This window comes from Mustelus asterias, chromosome 10 (genome assembly GCF_964213995.1).
Source record: "Mustelus asterias chromosome 10, sMusAst1.hap1.1, whole genome shotgun sequence".
In the NCBI taxonomy this organism is placed as follows: domain Eukaryota; kingdom Metazoa; phylum Chordata; class Chondrichthyes; order Carcharhiniformes; family Triakidae; genus Mustelus; species Mustelus asterias.
In genome coordinates, this window is record NC_135810.1 from 79,409,483 (window position 1) to 79,429,262 (window position 19,780).

At 40.4% G+C, this 19,780-nt stretch overlaps 1 protein-coding gene across 1 annotated transcript in view; it reads right to left on the reverse strand.

Annotated features, from left to right (window-relative positions):
- Positions 1-19,780, reverse strand: part of septin10 (septin 10) — a 52,269-nt gene that overhangs the window by 26,015 nt on the left and 6,474 nt on the right. The window contains exons 2-4 of the mRNA XM_078222002.1: positions 19,551-19,665; positions 13,024-13,219; positions 580-766 (exon numbers count right to left, since the gene is read on the reverse strand). Coding sequence (XP_078078128.1) covers positions 580-766; positions 13,024-13,219; positions 19,551-19,665 — 498 coding nt within the window. The remainder of the gene's footprint in view (positions 1-579; positions 767-13,023; positions 13,220-19,550; positions 19,666-19,780) is intronic.

Here is a 19,780-nt window from a genome sequence, read left to right on the forward strand (position 1 = left end):
TAATTTTCGATCATCCTTTATTAAAATGTAGTAATCCCAGCACACAAAATAAATATACACTTTCCTTACTTAACAAGGATCCTACCTAACAACAAAATACCAATGTTTTAGGCCTTACATCATTACTTAAAGACACAATGATAAAATGGCCATTCCAAATGAAGCCAGTTTCCATGATTGTAAAATTGATTTGTCGGTCACTTTATCAGATGGAAGTATTTCAATTATAGAGCAAGCAACTATTAATGGATACATTCTTAAACCCTAAATGGCTTCAAGGACCCAGTTCAATGTATCATACAAAAGACAGCACCTCCAACAGGGCAGTACTCCCCGAGCTGGAGTGACAGCTTTCATTTTTATGCTCAAGTGGGACATGAACCAACAACCAGAGGCAAGTGTGCTACCAGCTGGATTCTGTAATCAATTTTCCAATTCTTTGTACTGTAAAGGAAATACGCTCACAAGAATGAAGAAGTGTGAAAAATAAATGAGTAACAAGAGCTTTAATTTCAAATGGTGATCAACAAGAATTTCATCCTAACAGAACCTTATTCTTGAAAGCTAAATTTGACCTACCTTGCTATCCAGCTTTTTCATGGTCACTAAATCTAGTGACTTAAGAGAATGGCCAGTGGGAGAAATGAAGTACAGACAGACATGGATACGGGAATCATGATAATTGTGCAATGAACGTTTAATCTTCAACTCTTCTTGCAGATAGGCCTCAAACTGTGCATCAATGTAGTCAATGATAGGCTTATAGCTATGAAAACCCAAAAGTAAACAAGTGAAATACAGGACACTGAATACCAATGAAAATCTGAATATATAGATTATAAATTGTTCATCACTATAGCTTGCCACTTGGGCATTTTTGGATTAGATGGCACAACTGATAAAATATTGTCATTTGATCACTGGGACTTTAACTTAGTACATAATAAATCAGTGGTATAGCCAACTGCTCACACTGACAGTGGGTGCCAACGGTGTCTCATTTTCTAGTAGTCACACTTCTAATTTCTGATTAGTACAAATTTTTTTTTTTAAATGGATTACAGATTGAGTTAAGTGTCAAATTATCCTTGGTTGTGACCAACAGTTAATATATCTAAAAGTCTCATTTTCATGTATGGTTAAAACTTTGATTTAAATCAAGGATTTCAGTGAAAACAAAAGATGCATAATTACAAATCTCTTGTGCTTAATTAAATAGGGTATCTAACATAAATGTATTACATACTGATTTACCAGGCCAGGAGGTGGAGAAGAATGAGGAGAGATGGTTGACCAACAAAGGAAGAAGGAAAACGAGTATGGTGCTGGAAAAAAAAGGTTATTTTGACTTGGAAGAATACTGACTGCAGGGTTGGGATTGGAATGAAAAAGACCATTTTTCAACATTTAATTTCTTTAATCACTTATTTTAAATGCACATCTGGGGTGGAGTTCGGATACATATCATTCAACAAAGCAGATATAGTCTAAGGAGTAGGAAGGGAACACTTCCTATACAAATGTAAAATGTACATGTTTAGTGATCCTTGAGATGCAATGACAGATACTGGCTAGGATACAAATAGGTAAAAAAGGAAGTGCTAAATAGATGTTAGCAAGTCCAGATAGGATGTATCCTGTGTTGCTGAGGGAAGCTAGAATGGGTGCAAGAGAAGTTCAGACTATAATCTTTCACTACTCCTTTGATGTGGAATTGGTGCCCGAAGACTAGAAGATTGCAAATGTTACAACCCTGTTCAAAACATGGGAGAAGCATAAACATAGTAACTATAGTTCAAGCAGTCAAATATCAACGGTAGGAAAACTACTAGAGACCCATTGTCGTGGCTAAAACTAATTCTCACTTTGAGCAGCATGGAATAAAAAATTTACAACCTTTTACCACCTGGAATGACAAGGGTAGCAGACGCATGGTCACACCACCACCTACAAGCCACAGCATCCTGACCTGAAACTATTTCGCCATAAACCCACCTGGTTTACTAATGTCTTTGAGGGAAGGAAATCTGTCATCCTTAGACGGTCTGGCCTACATGTGACTCCAGAGCCACAGCAATGTGGTTGACTCATAAATGTCCTGAAATGGAGGGCAGTTAGGGATGGGCAACAAATGCTGGCCTAGCCAGCGATGCTCACATCTCAAATGAATTTTTAAAATTTAAATTCCTTTAGTGCCACAAGGAATACAAACACTGTAGGCACCCTTCACTAGGTGGACTGCAACAGTTCAAGAAGGCAGCTCACCTCCACCTTCAAGAGTATTTAGAGATGAGCAATAATGCTGGCCTTCCCCATGCAAAAGTGAAAAACGAGCAGCCAGTATGAATTTGTTAAAGACAAAGCTTGTCTGATTCGGCTGGTTGAGTTTTTTGAAGGAACAGAGGGTATTGATGAAGGTTGTGCAGTGGATGTCATATATAAAGCCCTTCAAACAACTTAGACCTATTCAGAAAAAATAGAAGCATTAGAGGGATAGTGATGTTTTGCTTACACAATTAGCCAAGAATTGAGGGGGTGTGGGGTTCCCCCAAGGGCCAAGTATTGCATTTTCTATACATATATGACTTGGACTTGGGTATAGAACTATTTAAAAGTTTACAGATGATACAAATAAGACAACATAGTGAATTGCTCTGAAAATATCTAATTTCATAATTCAGAGAATCATAGAATCCCTACAGTGCAGGAGACCATTCCGCCTATTGAGCCTGCACCGAGGTTATGTTGCAGCTGTGAGGTGCTGGTGAGGCCACACCTAGAGTACTGTGTACAATTTTGGTTTCCTTACTTGAGAAAGGATATACTGGCACTGGAGGGGGTGCAGAGGAGATTCAATAGGTTGATTCCGGAGTTGAGGGGGTTGGCTTATGAGGAGAGACCGAGTAGACTGGGGCTATACTCATTGGAATTCAGAAGAATGAGGGGAGATCTTATAGAAACACACAAGATTATGAAGGGAATAGATAAAATAGCAGGGAAGTTGTTTTCACTGGCAGGTGAAACTAGAACTAAGGGGCATAGCCTCAAAATAAGGGGAAGCAGATTTAGGACTGAGTTGAGGAGGAACTTCTTCACACAAAGGGTTGTGAATCTGTGGAATTCCCTGCCCAGTGAAGCAGTTGAGGCTACCTCATTGAATGTTTTTAAGGCAAGGATAAATAAACTTTTGAACAGTAAAGGAATTAAGGGTTATGGTGAGCGGGCGGGTAAGTGGAGCTGAGTCCACAAAAACATCAGCCATGAGCTTATTGAATGGCGGAGCAGGCTCGAGGGGCCAGATGGCCTACTCCTGCTCCTAGTTCTTATGACAACAATCCTACACAGGCCCTTTCCCCGTAACCTCACATATTTAGCCTGCTAGTCCCGACACTAAAGGAGCAATTTAACATGGCTAATCAACCTAGTCTGGAGTTTTGGGAATATATTTTTCATGATTAAATTTTTTACATATAAAATAATGGAAGCATCTGGTTTTAGAAGCTAAACAAACCCAAAGTAATTGCAAGAGTGGTCTATGTTGGAGTCAGAATTGAAAGGGGAAAACAATGGTCCTCTCAATATTAACAGAATCAGTGAGTCTGATGAGATAAAAATTAATCATGTAATTTCCCCAGATCAAAGAAAGGTTAGAAAGCAACTGGGAAACAAGGGAAGGACTTAAAATATATACACATACTTTTCAGATCAGGACAGCTTTTGGAATGGGAGATAATTAGTTAAAGATCTGGGACAATGCATTGTGCCATGGGGATAGATTGTAGGGAAGATATTTTTTGAAGAATGGGAAGTAGCGTGTTGAGTTTTTTGGTTTTAAAATATAAGTGTTTACAAAATATATGCTGTTAAGTTAGTAGTACTTGCTTTGTTTAAACCTTGAATTGTAAAATGTTTTGTTTAAACTTGAAATCTTGTAGTGTAATTCACCGAGTGTTTGAATTTAGTTTTAAAATGTTACTGGTCTCCCTTGAGATCATGACTGAATACGAGGATAGTAGTAGACTTCAAGATAAGACTAGTGAAATCCAGGCAATTTAACATGGGCAAGTACAAAATGATGCCCTTTGGGGGTTAAAACACAGATGCAGCGTAATCAAATAGTACAATTTTGAGGTGGGGGATACAAGACCAGAGTGACCTAGGATGCGTATTTACAAATCTATGCAAGTGGGAGGGCAATAGGTAGTTAAGAAAGCATATTAGGTGCTTGGTATTGTAGATAGCCTGCTCAATTTGGGGTGCACCAAGACCACAGAACTTCTGGCCTCATTGCAGCCTTGGCATAAACATGGACAAAGCTGAACTCAAACAGCGAGGTGAGAATGACTGCCCTTAACATCAAAGCAGCATTTGAACAAGTGTGGCATCAAGGAGCCCCAGCAAAATTGTACTCAATGAGAATCAGGAACAAAACTCTCCATGACTGGAGTCATACCTAGCACAAAAGAAGACGGCTATAGTTGTTGGAGATCTATCGTCTCAGTCCCAAGATATTGGTGCATTAGTTGCTCAGGGAAGTTGCTTAAACCCAACTGTCTTCAGTTGCTTCATCAATAACTTTCCCTCCATCACAAGGTCAGAAATGGGGATGTTTGCTAATTACACAATGCTCAGCAGCATTAGAGACTCATCAGTTACTGATGCAATCTGTGTCCGTATGCAGCATGACCTAGATAAAATTCAGGTTTGGGCTGATAAGTGGCAAGTAACATTCGTGCCACACAAGTGCCAGGCAATGACAAGAGAGAATCTAAACATCTCCCCTTGACATTCAATGGTATTACCGTTGCTGAATCCCTTACCATCAAAATCCTGGCAGTTAACATTAACCAGAAACTGAATTGGACCAACCATATAAATAATATGGCTACAAGAGCAGGTCAAAGACTGGGAATTGTGTGAAGATAACTCATTTTATGACTTCCCAAAGCCTATTCACCATCTACAAGGCACAAGTAAGTATGATGGATTACTCTATACATGCTTGGATGAGTGCAGCCCCAACACCACCATCCAGACAAAGCAGTCTGCTTGATTGGTAGCTCATCCACAATCTTAAACATTTACACCCTCCACCACTAACACACAAAGGCAGCTGTGCGCACCACCCACAAGATGCAGTGCAGCAAGTCACCAAGGCTCCTTTCACATCATCTTCTAAACCTGTGATCTCTGCTATCCAGAAGGACAGGGTTAGCAGATATGTGGGAACATCACCACCTGCAAGTTCCCCTCCAAGTCACAAACAATTCTGGCATGGAACTATATCGCTGGTCTTTCACTGTTGCCAGACAAAATCCTGGAACTCCCAGCATTGTGGGCATACCGACATCATATGGACTGCAGTGTTTCAAGAAGACGGCTCACCACCATCTTCTCACAGTCAATTAGGGATGGGAAATAAATGCTGGCCTAGCCAGCAACGACCACATTCTGTGAAAGGACAAAAACATTCTGCACACCATTCTGGATATGGGGCAGAGATACAAAAACTTTAGCAGGTTCATACTAGAGATGAGGGATTTTGGTTTGATGGGGGAAAAAAAATAAAAGACAATGGCATTGCTTTCCTTGGGGCTGTTTTAAAATTCAAAAATTTAGCCACTTTGATGGTTCCTCCCTACCATTTTCTCTGGCAAATGGCTCAGTAACCAGAGGTCATATATTTAAAATAATCTAGACAGAAAATATGTTTAAAATGAGAAAAATTACATAGACTTACATTAAATTGTTTAAAATGAGTTTTCAGTTGATAAGCAGAGATTAATAATCTTGTGGCAGACATTGGCAGTGCAATAATTACATTTGCCGAGGACACCAAATTATGCGGCAGGTTGAATTAAATTCAATTGATTTATTGTTACATATGTTGGGATAGAGTGAAGAGTATTGTTTCTTGTGAGCTACACAGACAAACGTACCATTCATAGAATACATTGGGGAAGAGGAAAGAATAGCGTGCAGAATGTAGTACCGCAGTTACCAATAGGGTGAAGAGAAAGATCAGCTTAATGCGATAGAACCAAAAGTCTGATGGCAGCCGGGAAGAAACCGTTCTTGAGTCATGTTCTGAGGTTCGTAAACTGCAGGATTAATCTACTTAACAGGATTTTGGGTCTCGGGGATACATTTGAAGAACTGCATCCAGATTTTGGGATCCCCTACTTCACAAATACATTTTGATTCTGAAGAAGATGCAGCCAAGAGAAACAGAAATAATTCACAACCCAAGATCACTATGCTATTAAAATAGGCTAGATGTCTTGGGTTTGCACTCTCAGGAGAGAAGATCTGATCCAGGAGTTTTTAAAGGCAAGATCATCATATTATGGAAGGGGAGGTGATGGCATAGTGTTGTCACTGGACTAATAATCCAGAGACCCATGGGAGTGCATTGTGGATCTGGGTTTGAATCCCACCATGGCAATTGTGGAATTTGAATTGTCAATAAAAATCTGGAATTAGAAGTCTAATTATGACCTTGAAACCATTGTTAATTGTCCTAAAAATCCAGCTGGTTCACTAATGTCCTTTAGTGAAGGAAATCTGCTGTCCTATATGTGACCCCAAAACCACAGCTACGTGGTTTACTCTGAAATGGCTCAGTTGTACCAAAACCACTAGTGAGTCACTAAGGAATGAAATCAGATGGGCCAACCAGTATCAACCCAGGCACCGGAAACAACAACGCGAAACTCAGCCTTGTCAGCCCTGCAAAGTCTCCCTTACTAACATCGGAGCGCTTGTGCCAAAATTGGTAGAGCTCTCAGATTTGTCAAGCAACAGCCTAACATAGTCATTATGCTGATAGAATCATGCTTTACAGATAATGTCCCAGACACCACCATCAACACTCCCACATATGTCTTGCCCACCAGCAAAACAGGCCCAAAGTGGCAGCACAGTGATACACAGTCAGGAGGGTGCTGCCCTGGCCCCCCCCGAAGAATCAGTACTCCTCCATGTCAACACCACTTGGAAGAAGCACTGAGGGTGGCATGCGGCAGAGAATGTACTCTGCGGTGAGACGTTCAATGTCACATCACCAATGGCTCGGTAGCACTACAGACCAAAGTGGCTGAGTCCTAAAGGACATAACTGCCAGACTGGGTTTATGGCAGGTGGTAAGGGAACCAAGAGGAAGAAAAAAAAATCTCTGAACTCATCCTCACCAACTACAGATGCATCTCCATAACAGCATCGGTAGGATGACCACAGCACAGTAATTGTGGAGACAAAGACTGGTCTTCACATTGATGATACACTCCATTGTGTTGGGTGACACTACTACCATGTTAAATGGGATAGATTTCAAACTGATCGAGCAACTATAGGCCCCCAAATAGTCAGCAGGAAATTGAGGAACAAATATGCAAGGAGATTACAGATGACTCAAGAAAAATAGGATGGCAATAGCAGGGGAATTCAACTTTCCCAATATTGACTGGGACAACCAGAGCATTAGGGGCTTGGCTGGAGAGAAATTTGCTGAGTGTGTTCAGGAAGAATTTCTCATTCAGTATGTGGATGGCCTGACTAGAGAGAGGGCAAAATGTGACCTCTTCTTGGGAAATAAGGAAGGGCAGGTGACAGAAGTGTTAGTGAGGGATCACTTTGGGACCAGTGACCATAATTCCATTAGTTTTAAGATAGCTTTGGGGATAGCTGGTCTAAAAGTAAAAATTCTAAATTGGGGGAAGGCCAATTTTGATGGTATCAGACTGGAACTTTCAAAAGTTGATTGGGGGTAGTCTGTTGGCAGGCAAAGGGACATCTGGTAAGTGGGAGGCTTTCAGAATTGTGTTAACCAGGGTTCAGAGTAAGCAAATTCCTTTTAGAGTGAAGGGCAAGGCTGGGAGAAGCAGGGAACCCTGGATGACTCGGGATAGAGGCCCTGGTCGAAATGGAAGAGGCATATGACATGCATAGGCAGCTAGGATCAAGTGGATCCTTTGAAGAGTATAGAGTGTGCCAGAGTAGAGTTGAGAGAGAAATCAGGAGGGCAAAGAGGGGACACAATAAGGCAAAAGAATCCAAAGAGCTTCTACAAATATATAAAGGGCAAAAGAGTAACTAGGGAAAGAATAGGGCCGCTTATGGATCAACAAGGTCATCTGTGAGTGGATCCACAAGAGATGAGCGAGATCCTAAATGAATATTTCTCATCAGAATTTACTGTTGAGAAAGGCATGGATGTTAGGGAACTTGGGGAAATATAGTGATGTCTTGAGGAGTATACATATTACAGAGAAGCTGGAAGTCTTAAAACGCATCAGTGTTGATAAATCCCCAGGATCTGATGAAGTGTATCCCAGGATGTTGTGGGACACTAGGGAGGAAATTGCAGGTCCCCTAGCAGAAGTATTTGAATCACTGACAGCCACAGTTGAGGTGCATGAAGATTGGAGCATGGCAAATGTTGTGCCTTTGTTTAAGAAGAACTACAGGGAAAAGCCTGGGAACTACAGGCCGTTGAGCCTCACATCTGTAGTGGGTAAGTTGTTAGAAGGTATTCTGAGAGACAGGATCTACAGGCATTTAGAGAGACAGACTGATTAGGGACAATCAGCCTGATTTTGAGAGTGGAAGATCATGTCTCACGATTTGGATTAAGTTTTTTGAATGGGTAACCAAGAAGATAGAGTGCAGTCAACATTGTCTACATGGACTTGAGCAAGGCCTTTGACAAGGTACCACATGGTAGGTTGTTGCCCAAAGTTAAATCTCATGGGATCCATGGTGAGGTAGCCAATTGTATACAAAACTGGCTTGATGACAGAGGGTGGTTGTAGAGGGCTGTTTTTCAAACTGGAGGCCTGTGACCAGCGGTGTGCCTCAGGGATCGGTGCTGGGTCCACTGTTATTTGTCATTTATATTAATTTGGATGGGAATTTGGAAGACATTGTTAGCAAGTCTGGTGGCATAGTGGACAGTGAAGAAGGTTATCTAGGATTGCAACGGGATCAATTAGGCCAGTGAGCTGATGAATGACAGATGGAGTTTAATTTAGATAAATGTGAGGTCATGCATTTTGATAGATCGAACCTACTCAGTCAACGGCAGGGCGTTGGGGAGAGTTATAGAACAAAGAAATTTAGAGGTACAGGTTCACTGCTCTTTAAAACTGGAGTCACAGGTGGACAGGGTGGTGAAGAAGGCATTCGGAATGCTTGGTTTCATTGGTCAGAACATTGAACACAGGAGTTGGGACATCTTGTTGAAGTTGTACGGTAAGGCCGTACATTGGTAAGGCCACACTTGGAATACTGTGTACAGTTCTTGTCACCCTGTAATAGTTGGGATATTATTGAAAGAGTGCAAAAAAGATTTAGGAGGATGCTACCAGGACTTGATGGTTTGAGTTATAAGGAGAGGCTGGATAGACTGGGACTTTTTTCCCTGGAGCTCGAGAGACTTAGGCATGATGGTGTCTATAAAATAACGAGGGGCATAGATAAGGTAAATAGTCAACATCTTTTCCCAACTGTAAGGAAGGGGGGGGGGGGTCTAAAACTAGAAGGCATAGGTTTAAGGTGAGAGGGGAAATATACAAGAGGGTCCAGAGGGGCATTTTTTTCACACAGAGGGTTGTGTGTGTCTGGAACAAGCTGCCAGGGACAGTAGTAGAGGCAGATACAATTTTGTCTTTTAAAAAGCATTTAGACAATTACATGGGTAAAATTGGTACAGAGGGATATGGGCCAAATGCGGCAATTGGGACTAGCCCAATGGTAAAAACTGGACAACACGGACAAGTTAAGCCGAAGGGCCTGTTTCTATGCTGTAAACCTCTGATTCTATGAAGTGTTGCAGGCCACCAGGAGCAACAGAACTGAACTCAACCATGATCTTCAACCTCATGGCCTGGCATATTCCCCCCACCTTGCTATTTTACATTAATCAGCAGTTTACACCAATCAGGGATCAACCCCAGTTCAATGAAGACTACAGGAGGACATGCAGGAGCAACACCAGGTATACCCAAAAATTAGATGTCAACTTAGTGAAGCTACAAGACAATACTACATGCGTGCCAACAGCACAAGCAGCGATAGACAAAACAAAGTGACTCCACAACCAACTGAACAGATCTAAGCAGTCCTGCCACATTGAGTCATGAATGTTGGTGGATAATTAAACAATTCACTGGAGATAGTGGCTCCACAAATATCCTCATCCTCAATGATGAGGGATGCCAGCACATCAGTGCAAAAGATAAAGCTGAAGTATTTGCAACAATCTTCAGCCAGAAAGTGGATGATCCATCTCAGCCTCCTCCAGAAGTGCCAGTATCACACATGCCAGTCTACTCTCAATCCTCAGTTAAGTGATGGAAGGGGACATCAACCGTGCTATCAAGCCGTATTTGCTCAGCAATAACCTTTTCACCGACACTCAGCTCAGATTGCGGCAAGGTCATTCAGTTCCTGCCCTAATTACAGCTTTTTTTCAAACATGAACTCCAGAGATGAGGTGCGAGCAATTGCCTTGACATCATGGCAACAAGTGACAGAGTGTGGCATCAAGGAGCCCTAGCAAAACTGAAGTCAATGGGAATCAGAGGGAAAAAGACTCTGCTGCTTGGAATCATATTTAGCACAAAGGAAGATGGTTGTGGTTGTTGGAGGTCAATCATCTCGGTTCTAGGCATCAATGCAGGAGCTCGTCAGGATAGTGTCCTAGGCCCAACAATCATCAACTGCTTCATCAATGACCTTCCTTCCACCGCAAGGTCAGAAGTGGATGTTCATTGATGGCTGCACAATGTTCAGCAGCATTTGCAATTCCTCAGATACTGAAGCAGTCAATGTTCAAATGCATCAAGACCTAGGCAATAACTAGGCCTGGGCTGACAAGCATCAACTAACATGCCATGCAAGTGGCAGGGAATGATGTCTTGAAGAAAACAGAACCTAATCATCATCCCTTGACATTACCATTGCTGAATCCCCCACTATCAACATCTGGAGGTTTCCATTGACCAGGAACCGTACTGGGTAAGCCATATAAATACTGTGGCTGCGACAGCAGGTCAGAGGCTAGGAATCCTGTGGTGAGTAACTCACATCCTGACTCCCCAAAGCACGAGTCAGGAGTTTGATGAAATACCTTCCACTTGCCTGATGAGTGCAGCTCCAACAACATTCAAGAGCTTGAAACCATCCAAGACAAAGTAGCCCACTTGATTGGCACCCCCTCCACCACCGACACACAGTGGCAATAGCGTACAGCATCTACAAGATGCACTGCAGGCAATCACCAAGCTCCCTAGACTGCAGCTTCCAAACTTATAACTGCTACTATCTAGAAGGACAAGGGCAGCAGACACATGGGAACACTCCCACTTGTAAGTTCCACTCCACGCCACACACCATCCTGATCTGGAACTAGATCACCATTCCTTCACTGTCACTGGGTCAATTTCCTGCAGCTCCCTCTCTAATAACACTATGGGTATACCTACGTACACCACATGGAGTGCAGTAGTTCAAGAAGGCAACTCACTACCACCTCCCCAAGGACAATTAGGATAGGCAGTAAATGCTGGCCTAGTCAGCAAAGCCCACATCCCTGGATGAATTTTGAAAATGGATTGTACATGATCATCCTTAGAAACTGGATATGTAACTGCTCTCCTGACCCAAGCAGGAAAAGATCATTAGGAATTTTTAAAGCTGAACTAATTGATATTTCACTCTCTTTTTATGTTCATCCTGAGAGACTGGAGGAAGGGGCAGCTAGCACAAGTGCCTTGAATCAGACAACAGATGGCAGTGAGCTGGATAGCCTTGGTGCGATTTTCCTCAATCTGGATATAGCAAAACAAAATTAAGAAATAGATGGCAAACAGTGTTGGAAAATTTAGGAAAGATGACTGAGTACATGCTGAAAAAATATGTTTTGAATAAGTTTTAAACATGGAGAAATAAAAAGAAGCTGAGGGCTTCACGGAGAGTATAAGTGTACAGCCAGGGCCATTGAAGAATCTACCAATTTGTGTGCTTCAATTGTTAAGTAATGGAATGACACAATGAGCTGAAGGCCAGAATCAGCAGACCAATGGGTATGAGTGAGAATACAAAGCCAGAGTTGACAAAAATACGTTGGAATCATTTGAGGTTAAGAATTTTAAAATTTAATATGATGAGTAAACAGGACAGAGTATAGGTGGCAGCTATTTGGACGAGTTGGCAGTTTATAGAGAAGATGGGAAAGCAGCAAACAGGACAGTAGAAAAACTGAACCTATAGCAATACAAGATTATGGATAAGGTATTCCTCAGTGCTGGAACGGACACCAGCAAGTTATAGAGCATGAAGCAAACAGGTTAGATGGACAGGATGTGTGGTTTTAATCTCCTTTCTGGGTTGAGCCAGGTGCCAAACATTTATTTTTCAGCCCTAGTGTATGGTTTGAAAGGGGATGGAATCAGTGAAAGGAGAATAAAGTTTACGCTAAAAAGCAGAAAATTACCTCCTTGATTTACTATGATAATCCTAATTCTGTATTCATGTGTCTCTTGCCCCAAGACTTGTACAGTTTTCCTGTAGCACAGTTGAAAGAAATGGTGTTCTTGTCCACAATGATGCAACACAGACAAATTACTTAGTGATTGAAGTTGAAGAAGGGGAGTGCTGGGCGTGAGTATGCAAAAGTTAATCCTGTGTTATCAAATGATTACTAAGAGGCACTAAATGAAGAAATGGAGAAAACCAAAAAATTTACCGTTGGATCTCCAAAGCTCACAGAGAACAAGAAAAGCCATTGTTGAGAACTACTGGGTGCCTTTGGACAGGTCTAAATGGAACATGGAGCCGAACAATGATGGATAAAGGTGATAAAGATGGGATGGTTTAAATTACCATGTTCCCAAAAGTATGGGATTCTGCAATATTTCATATTTCTAGCAGTACCACCTCCGAAAAATCCTAACTCAGGAAAATTATTGTAGTCAAATACTATCCCAAAGTTTCCAACAATTTTTTAAAATGCAAATCACTTACCTGTCTTCTTTATTTATCTGGTCTCCAAAGCCTACTGAATTTACAACGGTTAACTTTAAGCGAGTAGTACTCTCTTGTAGTTCATATGTCTGAGCCTTCAATTTTACTCGGCTTTCATAATGTGTTGATTGGCTATTCTCAAAACTGGTGTTAAACAAGGTATCCATAAGGGTAGACTTTCCAATGCCAGTTTCTCCTGCAATTGCAGAACAGAAGAAAAATATAGTATTAACAGCAATAATATAAACAGATACTTTAGAATACATGTGCAGCATGTGACATATAGTTCATTAAATTCTGAAAAAAAATTAAAATTTGTACAACCATTGGCCAAAAGCAGACTTAAAAAAATGGAAACTGCTTTCACTTCCGAATAAAAGCTTTAAAATACCTTTATGCAACTTGAAATACCATTCAAACCTCAATTGAAATCTGTGTGCTAAATATAATTCATAAGGCAAGGAGCTTCAGGCAAATTAATTCAAATACCAAGACTGACCACTACTTCAGACACAGAAAATGCAAAGAGTCATTAAATTCAATCCCCAAAACACCACAAGAAAAATTATAGTCTCATGTGGAATGATCCTTGTGAAGTCAACAAACCAAAAGAACAAAATTTACTGAACTACTTCAATGAGAAAACCAATGGACAAAATTTCACTTTTTATAACTTTTATCAAGTCAAAATCAACATAAATTGAACATGAATTAACAAGCAAATCAATATATGAGTGATAAATTACAAATCAAGTAGCAGACTCAGCAAAGATGGATCTCATGGATTTACAAACCAGTTCACACTTTCCGGCACCAATTTCAGGTATAAGGACTCTCAAAGTTCAATTCATCAAGTAGAATTCCTGCTCCTTGACTTCAAAAGATTTAAAAAACGGTTCTCATAATGACAACAGTCTTAACTACCTCAATTTCCATGGGCATGGCTTTCATCAAAATGGCACATTTCAACAGTACCTCCTTAGCTCCACTCAGTCTTGATGGCACGTATACGCCAGTTCTTCAAATATAACTGGATTATTTTTCCCTCGTCTTCACTTCCAGATCCAGCTTGTGTGTTCTTTTTAGACTGGGTCACAACTTCTCTCAAACCTTGTCAGGTGAGTCAGATTTCAGGCCATCCACAGGTTATGTGGGCCCATTTTCAGGCTGCACCCAAAGTCACAAATTGCTTCTGGCTCAGTGTCCCACCATCAGACTCTCATTGCCCAATCCTCCAAACACAATGCCCCTGACAGGAAATCAATGCATACTGCTGCTTAGCAAGTGTCTTCGAGACCAGACTGACTCTGCCACCACTGTTGACTCTGGCTGATCACCTCACAGTGGCACATGCGTCTCCACATGCCGCCTCCAGCCAATTGGCTTGCACCAACTCCACCAATGTCACTCAACACCATGATGTGGAGATGTCGGCATTGGACTGGGGTAAACACAGTAAGAAGTCTTACAACACCAGGTTAAAGTCCAACAGGTTTATTTGGTAGCAAAAGCCACTAGCTTTCGGAGCGCTTGCTGCTCCTTCATCAGGTGAGTGGGAGTTCTATTCACAAACAGGGCATGTAAAGACACAAACTCAATTTACAAAATAATGGTTTGAATGCGAGTCTTTACAGGTAATCAAGTCTCAAAAAGGTACAGACAATGTGAGTGGAGAGAGCGTTAAGCACAGGTTAAAGAGATGTGTATTGCCTCCAGCCAGGACAGTTAGTGAGATTTTGCAAGCCCAGGCAAGTCATGGGGGTTACAGATAGTGTGACATGTCACACTATCTGTAACCCCCATGACATAGTGTGACGAAGGAGCAGCAAGCGCTCCAAAGGCTAGTGGCTTTTGCTACCAAATAAACCTGTTGGACTTTAACCTGGTGTTGTGAGACTTCTTACTCAACACCATCACAGTGGTAGAACAAAGTTGGACTCGTGCAATCCCCATAAAATAACTCTTCTAATTGTAAACTGATGAAAGTTGTAGAATTCGATCCCTCAACCGCCGAGTAAAAACCCCAAAATCCCATGGAATTAAACTTAGTCACATATACTAAGCATTTTCAAACCTATGCAGATCTTTGAAAATGCTTAAACGTTTATGAAACCATCAGAGAATAATGACCTACCCCGGCCTTCCCACTTTAACTTCTAAAAGTGTCAGAATACAGTAACATTTGATGCTGCAAACACTTTCTACTCATATTCATGTCATCCTCCTCCAACTTGCCACCTTTCCTTGGTCTCTCATTAATGGGACCATTGCCAATCATCTTGTATCCTTCACCATTGTTAGGTTTGATTATGGGGCACAGATTGCACAATAAGGTCACAAGCAGTTTTATTGGGGAGCAACAATTGAAATACAACACTATCAGGATTGACACAGTAGACATTCGAACCACAACTGGTGAGAACAGTTTACTAGCCCCAAACCAGACAGACATGGCAGAACAGTTTGATCTATGTAGCCTACTGTGATCATGTCCTTCAGTTAACTTCTAAACCAGTTGAGAGACAAGCTATTTGGCAAGCTTTTCTGTGTCTGTCTTCCTCCCCTTCTTCACAGTCTGTTTATAGGTCTTATTTTAAAGATAGGTTGATATCATAGGTCAAATCATTCATTTAATTATTTACCCATTCAATTGTCCAATAATGGGGAGAGTAGACACTCAAGATAGACCCCTCCGAACCAAGGTTCCGGTCCCTTGTGGCCATTCTTCATTTATCTCGTATAGGCATATCGATACATTCTCCCAGACAATTTGTTTAAATACTCAGATCATGAGACAACCTCCGCAATCTCTTAACAGGCCTAGTTATGCCTACAGAAAGATCTGTTATGTTATGTGCTTGGTCATCCAACAAACGCTAATGAAAAACCTAATGTAACGTAATTCATATTTTTCTGTATTAGCTTAGGCAAACTGCCCTAAACTAGAGAAATTTATCTCATATAAATTTTGTAATATTGTTATTTCCTATCCATACCTCCCGACCCTCTTTCAACACCACTCCTTCTGCATTCTTCTGAGAAAATAACCCACTCCATGCCACTTCCACACTACCTACCTTTTAGCCTCCTATTTACCATGGTACTGCAAGTGCTGATTTGTTCAACAACTTTCGCACTTCCACTTTAGGTATCCCTGCCATCAGCAAGACTTTTACTCTCTTCCATTCTGGTTGATCACCCAAAATTGTCCCCATCTTTGCTCCCTCAAAGCAAAGTCCTCAAGTCCAAGAAGCACAGACTTAAACTTATCTGCCATGTAGGTGATTCCACCATCAAGGGATGAAGTGGGAGATCATACAAAACGAAGACAGCCTTGGAAAGACATTGTCCATGTTATTACATTTGTATGGCAAATAATGTGAGCACTTACAATTGAGGCGTACCTTAATAGTGTTGACTATTTTTACTTTTTATCATATAATACATCTTTCACCTGTTAATGTTTCAATTATGTTGATTTTAATTGGTTTGTCACAGTAAAAGTTTTAAACAGTGAAACGTTGTCCATTGGTTTTCTTTCCATTGGCTTTATGGGGTTTTTTTCCCTGATAAGGAAATTCATGTAGTTACTGTATGTACTTTGATTACTAGAAAATACTAACAGAATTCTAGAATACTGTTAATAGCCGAAAGAACTTGGTTTCAAACTACAGTTTGCCTGGTCAACTGACCCATTAAACCTCTGTATTTAAAGACTTATGTTTTTGAAATTATAGCCGTTTTTCTTTCAGTAATCAGAGTCTACTGGAAGTTATGTATATCAATATTTAAGGTGCGCATGCGAGTTAAGCCAACAGCTGTCCATCTCAACCCAACCCAGTAAATTGAGCTTTATTTTGGTGTATTGTCCTTTGTCTTGGGAGATTTTTACAAAACTTCAACAAATGTAGGATGCTTACATCAAGATTGACATGTCTCGATCAATTTTTCATGGTACAGCTACACAAGTTACAAAATAAACCAACACTAAACTAGTATTTATTATTCACCACTATTACATATTTCAACAAATAAATCAATACCAATCTATTTTGGGCAAGGCAGTATTTATTGCCCATTTTGATAAAATCCTGAGGATGAGGAGAGTCACACCAAATCATTTGGAACTGGAATCATATGTAGGTCAGACTTGCCAAAAGTGGTAGGTTTCCTTCCCTGAAGACCTGAAGAACGAGAATAAACCAGATTGCTGGCACCATCTAAGTTATTTTCTGGTTCCAACCCACAAAATGAACACATCCATTGAATTGAATTCCACAATTTTCCATGGTCAATTAATCTGCATTGCTAACCCTGTATCATAACTACCAATCTCGTATCATAATTACTAAGTTACAAAGGGCAAATACATGCATATTAGACACTCTGGATCAACATATAACAATTAGAATTTTTCCTTTAAAATGTGTCTCCAACTCAAAAACAGTTTTTTGTTTTTTTAACTGGTCGGTGCAACATCGTGGGCCGAAGGGCCTGTTCTGCGCTGTAATGTTCTATGTTCTATGTTCTATGTTCTAGATTCCAGATTTTACACTGCAAAGTGTTGCACACCAGAAAAAGCTCCAGCATCAGCCACAAATACAACTAAAGATTCACTGCTGTCATCATTTCTATGTTCATTGTCAAATGTGCCTATGTTTGCAAAGGCTTTGGGCGAAGGCACCATATTCACAATTTGATCAAGTGTCATTGACTTGAAAAAAAAAAGAGGTAATAGCATAGCACAAATAACACCAGTTGCCCAAATGTACATATTACACTGTTATGGAGTCTGCTATTGGATAATGCAAAAATCAGCCAGAATAACCTTTCTTTCAATCTATATAGTGAGAAAAGTCTATTTTAAACTCAACTTAGGTGGGCAACTTTTTCCTTTGCATACCAGATTTAGCTTCTATTGTTGATCAAGGCACAGCACCTTGGTGAAATTGCAATGAGCCAAACTTGGATGACACAAAATCCCAGTTATGTCAAGTCCCACAGAACAATATCAGTGATGAGCCAAAATTCCTTACAACTCTGGATTGGATGAATATCTTTATGCTTGCCATATGACTGCACTGACCAGAGCAGATTTAGACTACTCAAGAGCATAAAATCATGGCACGCTGGGCAAGCCATCATTTGACACAGAGATCTCCTTGTGAAAGGTCGTGCAAAGGCTTCAAGTATGATTAAACCTGTGACATAGTTAAAAGAAAAGGTGACATTGATACTATCATGTTTTTCCACTTGCTGTAAGTGGAAAGCAGATATCGCAAATCTGTCAATCAGTGATTCTACCATTATGAAACACAAGGCAAACATCTTGGAACAGTTTGACAAGCAGGAATTCTCCCCAGCAAGGATGAGGATGAAAACAGCTGCCTATCCAAATGTTGAAGCACCTCTGCTAACGTGGCTCAAGGCAGCCCAAGCAGAAAACGTTTCCAATTTCAGTCCAATTCTTTTACAAGGTCAGGCCATTGTACGGTGTGAAAAAAATGTATAAAGACTTTTACACACATTTATTGCTTTATTCGGTTTTCATTCGGCATTTAAATCTATTGTCTTTGACACAGACTGCATTTGTAGGCATAATGAAGACATACAGGATTACAGAGATATATTCATGTGGGAATGGAGCCTCCTTAGCTATCTCATGGCTTCATTAAACAAAAGTTTGTAGGTGGACCCCCCCTAGGATTCAATTTATCAGGATGACACCATAAACAATCCCAAAGTCCAGAGGCTGGACATAAAATGTAATATTGGGTTGAGAGAGCCGGTGGATACAAGTGCGCTGTTCACAGAAATAATTATTGCCCAAAAACAATTGTCACATTTGAGTTAAAAAGCTCAGACTTTTTGCTGACAAGTCATGAGACATTTTGTTTGGGACAAAAGATTTTCACAAACAATGGAGGAGTGAGCATATTTCCAAATTACCAAAGGTTTAACTTCCTCCATCACATTTTAACTGGCACATGACTTAACTAACCACTTTGTCATTGTATTTTTCTTTTTTCAAATTGCTAATGTGACACTAAATTTACAATTTAGAATCACAGTTCAGATTTTGTTGATGCCATTGACATCTGCAAGAAAGTGCAAAATTTCTGAGCACTGAGGTAAACATTTCTGGAAGTGTGGATATTACCAGAGTGGGTTGTGGGTGAAGGGGTAGTGGACACTGAGATCTTGACTGATCTGTACATTAACTTAATTTATCCACTCTTCATTATACCCTTACCATTCGATCAGTCTTGAAAATTTCACTGACTCGGCAACAATAGCCTTTCAGCAAAAAAAAAAGAGTTCCATGGTACCATTACCCTTGTGAGCAAAACGTTCTCCAGGCTTATGCTCAATCTTAAAATTTCAACAAAACAATTTATACCCTTGATCTGGATTCCGCTACCAAAGTAAATACCATCTTTGTATCTGCCTAATTTAATCACTATCATTTATGCACTTTATTCAATCACCATTCAACCAGAGTGAGAATAAAATAATCAAGTACTTACCAACACAAAGAATATTAAAGCAAAATCCCTGGGAGGTAGATTTGTTAACGAGTTGATCTGGTAAACTGTCAAATCCAACATGGCCTGACAAGGAAAGTGGGCGGACACTTTCACCCTGCAAGAGAAAACAATAGTATGTTCAATAGCTAATGGACAATTAAAATATTCTTATAACTTGCAACTGTTATCCGAACTAACATAATGGAATCACATTAAAATATCTACCATCA